The sequence below is a fragment of the Haemaphysalis longicornis genome, unplaced genomic scaffold (assembly GCF_048455015.1).
Source record: "Haemaphysalis longicornis isolate Haplotype H1 unplaced genomic scaffold, Haemaphysalis longicornis Haplotype H1 scaffold_9, whole genome shotgun sequence".
In the NCBI taxonomy this organism is placed as follows: domain Eukaryota; kingdom Metazoa; phylum Arthropoda; class Arachnida; order Ixodida; family Ixodidae; genus Haemaphysalis; species Haemaphysalis longicornis.
In genome coordinates, this window is record NW_027526460.1 from 152,451,257 (window position 1) to 152,465,784 (window position 14,528).

Below are 14,528 nucleotides of genomic sequence, written 5' to 3' on the forward strand. Positions count from 1 at the left end.
GGGAATTACGAATCATGATGGCAGCTGCCAGCAGGCATCAGAAGTTAACAGCTGATACACGTTTTTAGTTGGCGGCGAGAGCTACATACCTGCACACAACTTCCACACCTCTGAGCGACTGGTCAATAAAGTTGAAAGCTATCATCAGAGGCTTACGGCCGGCTCGCTTAGTTCCGATTAGGATGACAAAGTCGCTTTTAAAATGGTTAAGAATGTATATGTGGCTCCAGTGCTTTTTTTTTCATTTGACGTGCAAACCAACGTTGCCTGTATTCTTGAAAAAAAAACGCTTGAACTCATGGTTATGTAGGAAGGTCTGCATTAAATATACCGAAGGTTTCTTTGCACTAAACAGAGTAGACAAGTATGACCATTTCCGCAGGCTCACTTCGGGCGGCTCACTTGACAGACAGACAGACAGACAGACAGACAGACAGACAGACAGACAGACAGACAGACAGACAGACAGACAGACAGACAGACAGGCCCAAATCTTCGCATTTTGGTTGGCCGACAAACACTATGAAATTGTAATCTACGCTATAATAAAATCGCACTGCTGCCATTAGCTGCAATGTTTTCAAGTATTTTGTGACGACATCTTTACATATTACAGTGCACGCGACGTAGGTAGAATGGATATGCTCCACGACGTCATTTTTTCTACATCTGCTCCTCTTGTGGGTGTCGTCCCTTGCCGGCTCAATCTCGACTGCGGCACAGAAAAGGTTGTGGTGCCGTGGCGGATAAATTTTACGCAACGGCCTTTAAATCTGTGTTAGCGAAATTTAGTTCGCTATGTGCGTACGACGGTACAAAAACTCTATTGGCCGTCATGTTAACACACCCGTTCGCAATTATCACATACCCGCGCAAGAAGATGGCCAGTGACAATGGCGACGCTCCCGTCGGAAGCTCAAAGCCTATTCAGATATTCTACAATTTACCTGTGACGTCAAGATGCTCACCATCAAAACAGCGCATTGTCCTTCCCGCCTTACTTTGAATTTGTGGGTGCAGGGTGAGGTAGTGTCTACCTGAGCGGCAATTGGGATACGTGGACGCTACGGAAGAATACCTCAGAAGGAAAAGTAAGGGAATACAAATGGTGTAGGGCGAGCCAAGAGGCGCGTTTAAGTGCACATAAACTCACAACAGTGACCACTAGCACGACACCGTAAGAACACCGTGAAAGTTTACGAAGTTCATTACGTCAGGAACAAAGAAACTGGAAAACGCTAGGACGAAGCTAAACGTGACAAGTGTAGAAAAGATGCATACATAAGGAGCCAAGCAAACATCGTGCTTTCACGTATAATCCCACATGTTTAGTAATAAATATCTATCGCAAGTTTACCGAGGACTTTTTAAAAACCTCGAGAAGAAAATGAAACATACCCTCGAAATAAAACCTGTAGGACTTATTAACTTTGGTGCCTCACACAGGATATTGAATTTCTTAAAATTTCACAAACTGTTTATTGCGAGATCAAATAAAAAATCTAGTTTCGGCGCTGCCCGCAACTTGTATCAGCTTACAAGATTCCAGAGTTAATATAAAGCCCTGGAAGACGGAAGCGATGCCGCGTCTTCTGGTGTACAAGTCCCGTCTCTTGCTTAAAAAATACTGCCAGTACATTGCTGACGCGCGAATACTTAAGTGCGAAACTAGACCAGGAATGATTCTTTATAAAAAAATTATGCAAGGTTACTACAAATTGAGGCCTTAATAGTTTATGTTTCACGTGCGCAATTTTGTGAATTTTTTGTACATTAAAGTGCATAAACCGAGTGCTCTAAACTACAGATTTAACCGATATCATTGCTGTGACCTGTACGATTTTGGTTATAATGATGTTGCGGCTTTGTGTAGTACGTAGATTTATTCGACTTTGGTGACTTCTGTTACGATACGATGTTTTTATTTTTGCCATCACATAGGTTTTGAATACGATGTCATTGTGTATTCTATTTTTATTGGTTATAAGGCACATACGTACTATAAGTACCATCCCCGATCTCAGTAACGCCTTTAGTCTGGGTATTGTTTGTTCTGGTTTACAACTTTGAGTTTGCTAAAAATTCTTTTGAATATTTTACTGTCTCTAACATTTCTTGAATTACGTATTCACTCTATGTTCACTTGTGCTGTATGGTGTAAAATCAACCTGTAATTATGTTTATGCAGACTCGCTTACGTCGCAGTGTGTCAATATATTGTCATAATTTGCAGTCTTCCGTTGTTAAATGTGCTTTGTTAAGCTGTCGCTGCTGCCATTGTGCAATCTTCAGATACGGGGCCTTGACAGGCGTCTCGAATGCCTATTGCCCCGTTCACTTCGATAGAATATGAAAATTGAAATGTACCGTGTGATGTACGTTTATCATGCCCCAAAAAATATTATCTGGTGTGAACATGGCATGGAATATTTAAAAAAATATAAATGGACAAGGAATTATTATTCCTTTGTCTAATTTTCTGAAGTTTATTATGCAGTGGAAGTTTCGAAATATTTTACAGTCAGCGCGTGATTGCTACAACACAAAGTTGTTACCATCACCAGAGACTTGTTACTTGCGACAGTATACATGAAATGAGAAAATTTGGCTGCACGAACCTGCTCATAAAGATTCCGATTTTGTCTGGTACCGTAGTCGTACTTGCAAAACTTGTTGGCCTTGATTATCTGCATCGCAGTGCACAGACAACATAAGCGGCGTTGCCTAATTACTACCCACTGCCCACTGTCTTAAACGTTTTTCAGTGTCTTACCTAGGGGTTATAATCATCTTTTACGCTTACCGTAAAAGTACCTTCAAGGTATAGTTTTAGCATTCCTTGTGGTTGCTTGGTTACATCGTAAACTCGTTTGTCAGAGGGCACATTGTTGTTGCTTTAGTCGACTTTTGCTGAACAAAAAACCCAGGCTTCATTTACCTTAATAAGACCAACCTAAAAATGGAAAGCTAAATTTGTACATATCGTGTCAAATGTTTCTTGAAAAGATTTGTGGAAACTTGTTAGAACCTCTGGGAGAAAAGTTTACACATAGAGCGAATAGTGTCCAAGTGACGCAGCAGGAGTCGTTGGGCTTGTTGGTTCATAATACCAAAAAAATGCGCGCCAATCCACCCTGCGAGAGTGGTTGGGATGCGAAGCAGTAAACGACCCCTACAATGACTACCCATGCGACGTCACTTGAATTCACGCACGAGGCTCTACAAAGAGTGGAACCAGAGACAAGTAAAATCTACTTAACCACTGTCTTTGTTACTTCAAAGAGATATTCTTTGTTAAGCCTAAATCAATGAATGATTCATGAACGGTGGTCGATCGAGTTGTATTGGTGAAGCACATGAGTGCAAACACTGTTTCAAAACAAATTCAAGGTAGCTAAAACTCGGTGTGAGACGATCTCGCTTCTCCGTCTCTGCCGGCGATCTCGTCGCCTCCGTCGGCGGCGGCAGAGACGGAGAAGCGAGATCGTCGAACACCAAGTTTGAGCTTCCTTTAATTTTTATAAATTTTAGCCCATGCGCAAGGCGCGCACACGGCTTATACACATGCCGTGGGAGGTTGCGTGACGCTATCACGTGGCATTCGCAGAACGCAGGAGGTAAACCCGCAGATGTGCTCGGTGAGTGAAAAATTTGTCTCCCCCTCGCGCGTGGGCTCCTAGCTAAATCGGTAAGACAACGGGCTCTCCTATTCGTTCCAGGTTCGATTCCTGGTGGTGGAAGTTACTTAATTTATTTGTTTTTTGTAGTTTTCTGTTGGCACCAATGGTCGCAACAGAACCATTGTGGGGTACAGGTAAAAAGCTTTGTTTTAAAGCAAAGTAGTGCTTAGTACAGGACGAAAGAAGGCGACACACACATGAAATTCACCAACAGCGACTATACAAAAGTGTTTGCGCGCCCGATGTTCCATATTCCACTTGCAGTCAGGATGCGCGCTTGCGCTGATTTGTGTTTAAACATTATAGCCGCTACCGCAGAAAGCCAACAAAACGCACAGCTAAAAGCATCCTACTCTTTCCTTTGATATTAAGCCGGTACAGACAGAAGACCCGAATTCTGGGAAATGTACACCGTCACTGTTATCTTATTAATTATAACATTTCACCTAAATTCGAAAAATCGTACAGTCGTCTAAGCAGCCATCTCAATCATAACTGTAGTTTTTATATCTGTGACAAAATAAGTTACAGGCGTTTTCTGCTTAGCATTCGTTATAACGTCGGCTTTGGCACGTCGGGACCCCAAAATGCATGAACTGTTACACTCGTGAAAGCGTCTCCTAACCGGGCTCCATAGCCACCGTGATGTGCGGTATTGTTGCGACTGAGCTGCCAGAAACGTTGCAGCTGTAGTGATGACAACAAGAACCCGAATGCCAACTTAACTGGTTTACTGCATGGACAGAGGTGAACTGCGACGATACATAAACAATAGCCTTCCGGTCCAGGTTACAGCGGGACTCGAACAGAGCGACAGAATGTATTCGCTGCTGCCAAACGAATGAATTCATTTCCCGAAACGGCGGGTTTTATACACAGAAGCCGTAACGGCTGCGGGACTTTCCCAGTGCTTCGGTGCACACGCCCAGAAAACAGACACACACAACGAACGCTCTTTCTATGGTTCGTGAGGGCCGGCAGTTGTGACGCACGTTGAGCCTGAGAGGGGGGGAGAGAAGATCTCGATGAGTATTGCGCGCTTCTCCAGGGCACGTCTCAACCCGAAGAACGGTTTGTTTCATATTTTGAAACTGCCGTGGCTCGAGTCATCACTGGTTGGGGCCTGTGACAACATATTTTTTCGAAGAAGGCGGGATTTCCGCAAGGCACAGATGCACTAACAGAAGCTTGCAGAACGTACGAACAGGGTAGGGGCATGCTCAATTGTTACTACGGAAGCGATAAACGCCTTGACTTTAAAGAATGTCGTTGTTTCTGGAGTGGATCAAGCATGGAAACTGTCATACTGGTCCAAACGCTCGACGCAGACTAGATGAACGGAAGCTGTCGTGTGCCACCGATGCTCGCTGACGACCCCGCTTCCACCATCGATGCAGGTATCAGTCAAGAAAGGGCATCGAAGTATCGCCAGCGCACATAAGTGTTTACATGCAGTACGGTGACGCATGCTTGCTTTCGTTAAATCCGGGGGAATATACCTTCAGAGCAATTCGCGGGGGTGCCCGGCTTGTGGTTAGGCCTTTCAAATTTCCTGTACACTTCAATCTCAAACGTCATCGAAAGGCACCTGCAGTTTGACGAAATACGATCATAGCTTCGGTTTGCGCTGGAGCTGTCATTAGGCCTCGACTGAGGCTTAACAAGTGTAGACTGGTCAGGGGCTTTAACCAGAGTAGTAAAGAGAAGTTAAACTTACAACGGAAAAAAATGATGGTGACGCTTCCAGGCGTACATATTCTGACGAAAATTCGTGGTTGCCCTTCTCAACTTGCAGACTTGTGTTAGACAACTCTTAATGTACGGCAAATCAAAGCACAAGGCCGGTCATCAGCAAGAGATCTGCAGTTGTACTCTGAAACTAGTGAGCGTGCTCTGAAGTATAGCAAACGGTCCGTGCCATCAGAATAGCAGATACCTGCTGTGGGGTTTTCGACAGCGATTGAAAAGCAATAAAGTACATAGGATTTTGCAGCGTGTTCCGTGGTCGTAGCAGGAACACCCTATGCCACTATTCTTGCGTCAAGATAAACAGTCCTACCTGTCCGAAGTGTAGGAGGTTCTTCATTGAAGTTCCGGATGGTGAACTGCTTAGGTAGACATGAGCCCGGCTCTGAAATGGCGAGCACAGACATAGGTCGGCAAAACAGAAAACACTGACTCAAACTGAATGGCAATTTTTTTTTCATTCACGCTGTACTCAATCAAACTCAAAAAGTTCGTCTGTTCTCAAAATCACTCATACTCACTCATCACATACTCATCTGTAATCGTACTCACTTGTACTCAAACTCATTTGTCCTCAAGAGTATTCGTACTCAATCTGTACTCATGTGTACTTATGAGTACTCACTCTGTACTCATGAGTGCTCCATCTGTACTCATGAGTACTCAATCTGTACCAATGAGTACTCAATGTGTATTCATGAGTACTCAGCTTGTATTACTCACGAATACTGAACTCAATATTCAATACCCCAGGCACAATTCTGAAGCTTTGTGGTGCAATGTGCACCTTCAACACACGATCGCTAAAGTGGGCGTGTCCTACCAGCCCCCCAATGCCGATTGTACATATATTGAGTCTCTTTTTGATTACATGCATTCGCATGTGCACGGTGGCTTGATTGTACTAGCCGGTGACTTTAATCTTCCTGACATTGACTGGTGTTCTTTTGTACCTGAAACTAAACCTCAAAGCATCCTATTGGATCTCATGTTTGGCTTCAATCTTGAGCAGACTGTTTTAGTCCCAACTCGCGTACAGGGAACGTCATCCTCAATCTTGGACCTTGTTTTTGTAAGTAACAGCCTTCCTACAAATGAATCTCGAGTAGACGTACTTGATGGGTTATCCGATCACAAAATGGTATTATGCACATTGCCTTTCATTAGCCCACCGAAATTACGTGGCCAACTAAGAGAAATACCCGCATTTAACAAGGCCAATGATGCGGCTATAATGACGTACCTTGTACACGAGTACACTGAATTTTATGACCTCTGTACTGATGCTTGCTCTAGTATTGATGCGGTCTGGCTGAAATTCAAATTCCATGTCATGCATTGTATGCGGAACTTTGTTCCAATGGTATTCAAATCAACTCAAAAACACAATCCGTGGATCACACGTGAAATAATTCATACTAAACGCAAAATCAAGAGGTTGCGAAAAACTAACAAAAACCGGAATGTTCCAGGCTACCGTTCTATACTAAACTCACTTACTAGATCACTTAAGGACCAGGTGCGAAACGCGAAACAGAAGTTCTGCGGGTCTACATTGAATGAGTTTATTAAAAACTCCCCTCATAAATTCTGGCAGCATATGAACACAAAAATGCCTAATCGACCTTCACCAGACGATCAAGACCAAGCAAGAGCAGACGATTTCAACTGTTACTTTCGCTCGGTTTTTACAGTCGATAATGGCACAGCGAACATCAATGCTTCTTTATATAATGAGGATATCCAATTGTTAGGCACGCCTTCTTTATCAGAGGCTGGCATTCTGTCGCTGCTTCTAGGCATCAATGAAAAGAAAAGTAGCGTTCCAGACAAAATTCCAAATGGCTTCCTTAAACGATATGCAGAAGCAGTCAGTAAATATCTTTATTTGATATACTCCAAATTATTGGCAGACGGCTGCATTCCAGCTGAATGGAAAATTGCCAAAATTACTCCAATATTTAAATCAGGTAATGCAGCTAGTCCTTCTAATTATAGGCCTATTTCGATCACCTGCACTAGTAGCAAAATTCTTGAACATATAGTGTTAAAATTCCTAATTAGTTTTATTGAATCAAACAACATTCTGTATTCCAACCAGCATGGCTTTAGATCAGGACTATCAACAGTTACACAGCTCGTCGAAACACTTCACGACCTCTCTCTCGGCATAAATGAACGCATTCAAACTGATGTAATTTTTCTTGATTTCTCGAAGGCATTCGATCGCGTCTCACACTAAACGACTACTTAAACTTAATCACTTGTTAGCCGATGGCCCCATTTTTCAGTGGATAACTAATTACTTAACTGACCGTCACCAATACGTACAGTATGGCAATCACACTTCAGACCTAGCTCCGGTTTTATCAGGCGTACCGCAGGGGTCTGTACTAGCTCCAGTTTGTTCCTATTATATATAAATGATATAACTAACTACGCAGACGTTAAACTCAGACTATTTGCAGACGACTGCATGCTCTACAATGAAATACGTCATCACGATGATCAGAAGAAGTTAAATAATTCATTAAAGAAAATAGCTCAGTGGTGCGCTGATTGGCAAATGACTATAAACATTGACAAAACCGTATTTATGTCCATTACAAAGAAGGTGTCTAAATTTGACTTTCAATACCATTTTAATAATTTGCCGCTTCGAAGAGTCAATCAATACAAATACCTTGGTATCACAATTGCGTCTGATCTCAGTTGGACAGAGCACGTGCGTCAAGTGTCCAAAAAAGCGATGAGCAAATTATTTTTTATTAAACGGGCCCTGTCATTCGCAACATATGAAACGAAGCTTCTTGCTTACGTTACATTTGTCCGCCCGGTCTTAGAATATGCCAGTATTGTGTGGTTTCCTCACACTGCGAATAATATCGCTATACTAGAAAGGGTTCAGCGGAAAGCAGTGCGCTTTATCTTCAACTGATACGGGCGCAATGTCTCACCTACTGCTCTATTACACCGTGCTGGTCTAGCCACCCTTGATAGTCGTGCAAAGGTTTTCCGGCTTAAATTTCTTTATCTACTTTTACACAGATCATTCCGCATAAATCCAGATCTTTACTTGAACTTTCGAGACACCAGACCGACGAGGCGAAGGCATCCATGGGAACTCGAAGAATACTCATTTAGTAACAATACTTTTTCTTATTCGTTCTTTCCACGCGCAATTCGAGAATGGAACACACTGGATCCAGTCATTACACAGCAGCCAACATTAGAGAAATTTATGAAACTAATTGAAGGTACTGATCTATTCTAACCTAGTTAGCAAGTACAGTGATTACCTGTTTTTCTTCACGCAGCCCTTCCTGCTTCCAATTGTAATAACAAAGCACTTGTCTGCATCTATTTATTGTTTCTACGGTTCCTTGATAATAATACCCGCTCTGCGTTTTCTTCTTTTCTATGCCTCTTTTCTTCTCGACCTCTGTTTCTTTGTTGGTTAATTCATACTTGGTAATGGTAGAAAAAAAAACTATGTATGATTGTACTATGCCGTACTGCTGTGTTCAGTGATTATGTGTTCTTTATTATTGTGATATTTTTTTTTTGTTTCAAACGTCAAAAGTTGTGACAGTGATGCTCACCCCTGTAATAATCCCCATGGGGGATTGACAATATTCTGTAAATAAATAAATAAATAAATAAATTAGTGCTGCGTAGATTGACGTCCGTTCGTATGTAGATCACTGTCCGCATATCCGCAGTTGCTCGATGCTGGCGTTGGTTTTTGCTGTTCCGGAAGCTAGAAACTTTGTTACAAGGCGTTTGTCTCGATTAGGTCCGATGAATATCAATTCGGCTTGTTTTTTTTGTGTGTGTGTGCCGTGATACTCACTTCGTCGACCTGAACTTTACAGCGTTTACGGCGTTGCTTTAGTCGCGTCGCTACCATCGGCGACTGTGTTCCTGTGGCTCGTTGCGTGATTGATGCATCTGGGAGCGTAGACGTCCGTTCTGTCCTCTGGCGAGCTGCAGCGTGCAGGGATGGCATAGTTCGGACGCGCTGAGGACGTTGCGCTTGATTGAGGTGTGCGTTGCGTATGGTGCGTGAGCCTGTTGGCTTTTTTTAGCGTCCGGTTGCGTGGCGTTGTCGTAGGGTGGCGTGGCGGATCGGTCAAAATCGTTGCGGCTCCATGCTAGCTGTTGCCATGGCTGCTTCGTAGTGAAACCATTGTGGTGGGGAAGCGGGCGTAGTTCATCTCGTCCGTTCGGCCCACATTCCTCGGCGTCGTAAGGCACTTCATCGGTAGGGCCTTCGATGCCTTCGTCTGGATAGGGTTCATTCGTTGCCACTCTTGCCGTGTCCGTATCGTCGCTGGAACTCTCGTGCTTTTCCTCTTGTTTCGAAAATGCTAAAATCGCTATCTGTCCTTTACAAGCAGGCTCGAAGGCGTTCCGTTTGTCCCGATTCAGCTTGCTCGCGGTTGCGTCATGTTCTACGAAATGGGGTGTGTCTTGTGAGTCTGGATCGCAGCAGCGGGTGCCGGCGATCTTGTACGTTCCGGCACGGACGTTTAACAAGCGCTGGCCGTGTAGTTGCTCGTTGACGGACCTACCTGCACGAGTGTTATGTCGTTCGTTCGCTGGACTCGGGTTGGAGAAGCGGGTGCCGGAGAGCTCGTGCGTTCTGGTAGGGTTGAACCGCGCGCGCTGGGTCTTCGTTGCTTGTGGCAAGGTTGATTTGTGTGGTTGTTTCATTCGCTGGCCAAGTCCGGGAGCGAAGATGTCACGAATAGCGGTTTCCTCTGTGTAAGGCTGGCTTGATCGCCTTCCTTGCGCTGTGCATTTCGTTAACTGTGGTCAGCGCCACCGGTCCAAGTTGGATGTCGTTCGTCACCTCTGGTGCGTTTCGTGAGCTGTGCGTCTCGTTTTTCCTCGAAAACTCCCTTAACACTGGTGTGCTGTCGTTCGCCACGTATGGTGCGTTTCGTGTGCCGTGCGTCTCGCTCGTCGTGGCCATATCCACCAATCCGGATGCAATGTCGTTGGTTGCGTATACCGGGGCCGGGACAGCACGTACGGAAAATGTACGTACTGGCTTCGTTGCGTTCCGCGTTCTCAGCGTTTCGTTCGTGTACGTATGAACCGGAAGAGCGGGTGCCAGGCAGTATTCATGAGTGTTGTACTCATGAGTACTGTAGTCATGAGGACTATGTACTCATGAGTACTGTATACTCACAAATGCTCATACTCATAAGTACCACTCATGAGTACTGTGTACTCACGAGTACTATTTATGAGTACTGTACTGATGAGTTCTATGTACTCATACCCATGAGTACTCATACTCATGCGTACTCATTTTCACTAGTAGTGTACTCATTAATACTGTACTCACGAGTAATGGACTTACCCGTGTACTCACTCGTCATCGTACTCACTTTTTAATCTGGGTGTGTAATCACTCATCATCGTACTCACTCGTGAGTTTGAGTGCAAATGAGTACAAATGAGTGCACTCACGAGTGAGTACGGCGACCTATGAGCAGAGAAGGAGAGGAGTGATTCCCAGTCGCTCTCCGGAAAGCATCAGTGATTAAAAAGAATTCTCCAAGAAGCAAAGTATTATCAAATGCATGTAATACAAATAAATGACGCGTCTTTTACGACTTTTAGTCATCTAACTTTGTCTGGTATATTTCGATTATGGCTGATCCAGGCATACCATTTTATTACAACCCTGCATGTAGGATATAGAATATATTAACACAGCAAAATATTTGGAACCTCAGCTCAGTTGTCGCTAGTTCTGGAGTTTACTGCATCTCTGAAACGTTCCTGCTACTGCACACTATTGTTCGCACTCTGTTGCAAAATATGCTAGGTGTCAGAAAGGAAATGTGCAATAAAATAGCGCGCGTGCAAAACGGCAAAATAGGCGTTTATATCCTTCGGATTTCGGTCTACTCGTGAACTGCAACTTTCGGACTCAAGACGAGTGCAGCAGTGATTACTGCCTTGTCGAATGCTTGCCGCCATAAACATCGTTTTATGTTACTTGCAAACTTAAACTGCGAATAAAAATATTCCTCTTTAACTTATTTCGCAACTCCACCTAACAATTTCTCTAACAAAAACAAAATAATCGTCACTCACGTTTTTTCTCGCCCCAATGACAGCCCTAACACCTGTTCAGCGCTCAGAAAGCATATTTTCATACCATAAAGAATGAACCAAAGTTCTAAAGCTCTGGGAAAAAAACGTTTATTGGAGCCAGTTTGCGGGGCTCAATACATTAAAAACACACACGTCAAAGTAACAAGCAACATAATGGCAAGCGCAGTCGAACATCTTCGTGCGGTATGCCCCGGCGTTTGCTCTGGAACCCTTTATATCGGAACACTATTCTATTCCAGACCCATCGAATTAGCTCGAAAACACCGTTGAACAAAAAGAGCCCGCTAGGTTAGTTATAACAGGCGAAAACACTTTCCCAATCAAACAAGATTTGCCCACAGCGGGATGCAGCAAAAAAGAGCAAACGCGCATTCAGTAAAAACCACAGCTCGAACAGCCTGGCGCGATCCCACGTGCTGGTAACAACCAAGGCATTTTTGCGGCATTTCTCCCCTTCTAAAACTGCATCGACCCGATGGTGGAATAAAATTGTTCCTCAAACCATCAATAGTGTATCTTACGTTGGAAATTTTGAAACAAACCACATGGACTAGGTCGGGTCGCGTGCACCGGCGCGATATCAACCGCGTATACATATTCGCGAACATGTTGTATTCTTTGTGGTGGAAAATACCGTTGCAGAAGCTTCTCGCTGAGGCTGCATGGTCAGATTAGGGTCCAAATAAACAGCGAATCTACTGGATGAAACCCGGCGTCTTGGCGACGATGGTTGTAGCAACCGTCAAGTAGAAACCGCTAGTTATTTGCCCAGACGCAAGCAAGCGACCTGGACACCTGCGCATGTTGTGGATATGTTTTGGCAGTTACAGGCAGAGGATAATGATCCAATTCTATAACCCCATTCACTGTGCAACGGTAGTCGCCACAAATCCCCAGACCTACGCCATCCTTTTTAGGTACGATCACAAGTGGTGTGGCCGAAGAACTGTGCCTGACCCTATAGATTATTCCCGCTTTTTCCAGCTTCGCAAGTTCCTGTTCAACCCGCTCGCGAAGAGCGTACGGCACTGGTCGCGCCTTACAAAAGACGGGACACGCTCCTTCCTTGAGTACAATACTAGCTTTGAATCCTTTTATCGAGCCGTACCCCGGTGCAAACACATCCCGATATTTCAGGGTCAGGGGCACTTCAACGTCAACTGCTTTCACTCGCACCACTTCTTGCCATTTTATCTTTATCTTCTCAAGCCAGTTACGCCCGAACAAAGAAGGCATTCTTGCTCCCTCAGTTTCTTTAGCGATAACCAGGGGCAGTCGCATGCTTTGGTCATGGTATTGCACAGTTACATCCACGATACCTTTTATCGGTACTGGCGTGCCATTGTAGGTTACGAGTTTCACATTAGCTTTCTGGAAACTGGCTTTTGGAAAATGCGTCGCGAATTCGGCTTCCGACGTCACAGACATAGCTGCGCCAGTGTCAAGTTCCATAGCTACTTCTTTTCCGTCTAACTCTACGTTGACTACAATGGCAGGCGTTCCCGATCTGCGGTCCGTGTGACAAATCGTTAGCAATTCGTTATCAGAGCCTTCGTTTAGCAGCTGGTTCACTTCTTTCGTTTTACACATTTTTGCAACATGTCCTTTCTTGTCACACTTAAAACAAGTACTGTTCAAAAATGGACAACTTACAGGGGCATGGGGCCCTCCACACCGGTGACATGGTTTCGACCCGGGGTGAAAAGTCTTTGGCTCTCCTTTTTTCCGCGTGCCGGGCTTGGGGGGCGTGGCTCGGTTGAACGGTGCTTTCCTCGCCGCTGGCCGCGATGTCGTGGCTTGTCGTTGCCAGTGCACTTCGGTGTCGCCAGGTGCACGTACAGCGTTGTTACCAGTGAACACTTCCTTCGTGTCTTGCGTGGCGGTTTCCATGGCTGTAGCAATGCTGCAGGCCCGGTCCCAGGTAAGTTCAGCATCCGTCATGGCCAGAAGTCGGCACCGTATGGCATCCGCTTGTATCCCGGCAATGAGACGGTCTCGAAGAGCGTCCTCCAGGAACGCGCCGAACTCGCATTTGGCCGCCAATTTCTTTAGCTCGACCACGAACTCCGTCACGCTCTCGTGTGCCTCTTGCTTACGTTGGTTGAAGCGGTATCTTTCCGTGACCACTGAACGTTTTGGAGCGTAGTGCTTTTTAAGCACGCTGGTAGCTTCTTCGAAAGTTACCTTGCTCGGCATTTTCGGCAGGAGCAGACTGCGGAGAGTGACGTAAGCCTTTTCCCCGATGGCTGTCAGGAATAGCTGCAGCTTCTTCTCCTCCGCGATGTCGTTGGCGGTGGCGAACAGCTCGAAACGCTCGAGATAAACATCGATGTTTCCGCTGTCCGGCTGGAACTCCGGAAGCTTGCCGAAGTTAGAAGCCATCATCGCTGCCGGGGCTGTGGCCATCTTCACTGCGTCGTGACGAATCCCATCCTCGTCGCCAGTTTGTTGTAGCATCAGCCGAGCCGGTTTCTTTCAGGAACAGCCTTTATTCCGAGGCGCACACTGGCAGCCTCAACGCAACAACCCCCAGCCGCGTACAATGCATGCGCTTATCTACACCGGAGGCATCAGTGACGCATGCGCATCAGCACCAGTACGTGGGCGCTTCCAGCCAACATAAATAATGATAACGCGGCGCGAGCGCGACATGACAGGCAGTTGCGTTGAATGCCTCGTTATCTAATTGCGGCTGCGTGAAACTGACCGTCATGGTCGGTGTTATTTCATACATAAACTGAAACGGAGTAAATAGCGTGGTTTTGTGAACACCCGCATTCCACGGAAACGTAAAATAAGGCAGAATTTTGCCCCACGTCTTGTTTTCAATGTAAATGTTCATACAGCATATCCGGAATTATCTTGTTTAGGAATTTAGCCTATTCCTTCGTCTGGAGATCGTGCGTTGCTGCCCTTCATTGGTCAGTGTTGTTGCAGCGGTGGACGCATTGCACGAGGTCTGCTCTA

The 14,528-nt window shown here is 45.1% G+C and overlaps 1 protein-coding gene across 1 annotated transcript in view; it reads right to left on the bottom strand.

The window, feature by feature from the left end:
- LOC144153497 (uncharacterized) overlaps positions 1 to 14,133 on the bottom strand; it is a 32,069-nt gene extending 17,936 nt beyond the window's left edge. The window contains exon 1 of the mRNA XM_077685134.1: positions 13,412 to 14,133. Coding sequence (XP_077541260.1) covers positions 13,412 to 14,018 — 607 coding nt within the window. The 5' untranslated portion in view covers positions 14,019 to 14,133. The remainder of the gene's footprint in view (positions 1 to 13,411) is intronic.
- Between the last annotated feature and the right edge of the window lie 395 nt (positions 14,134 to 14,528).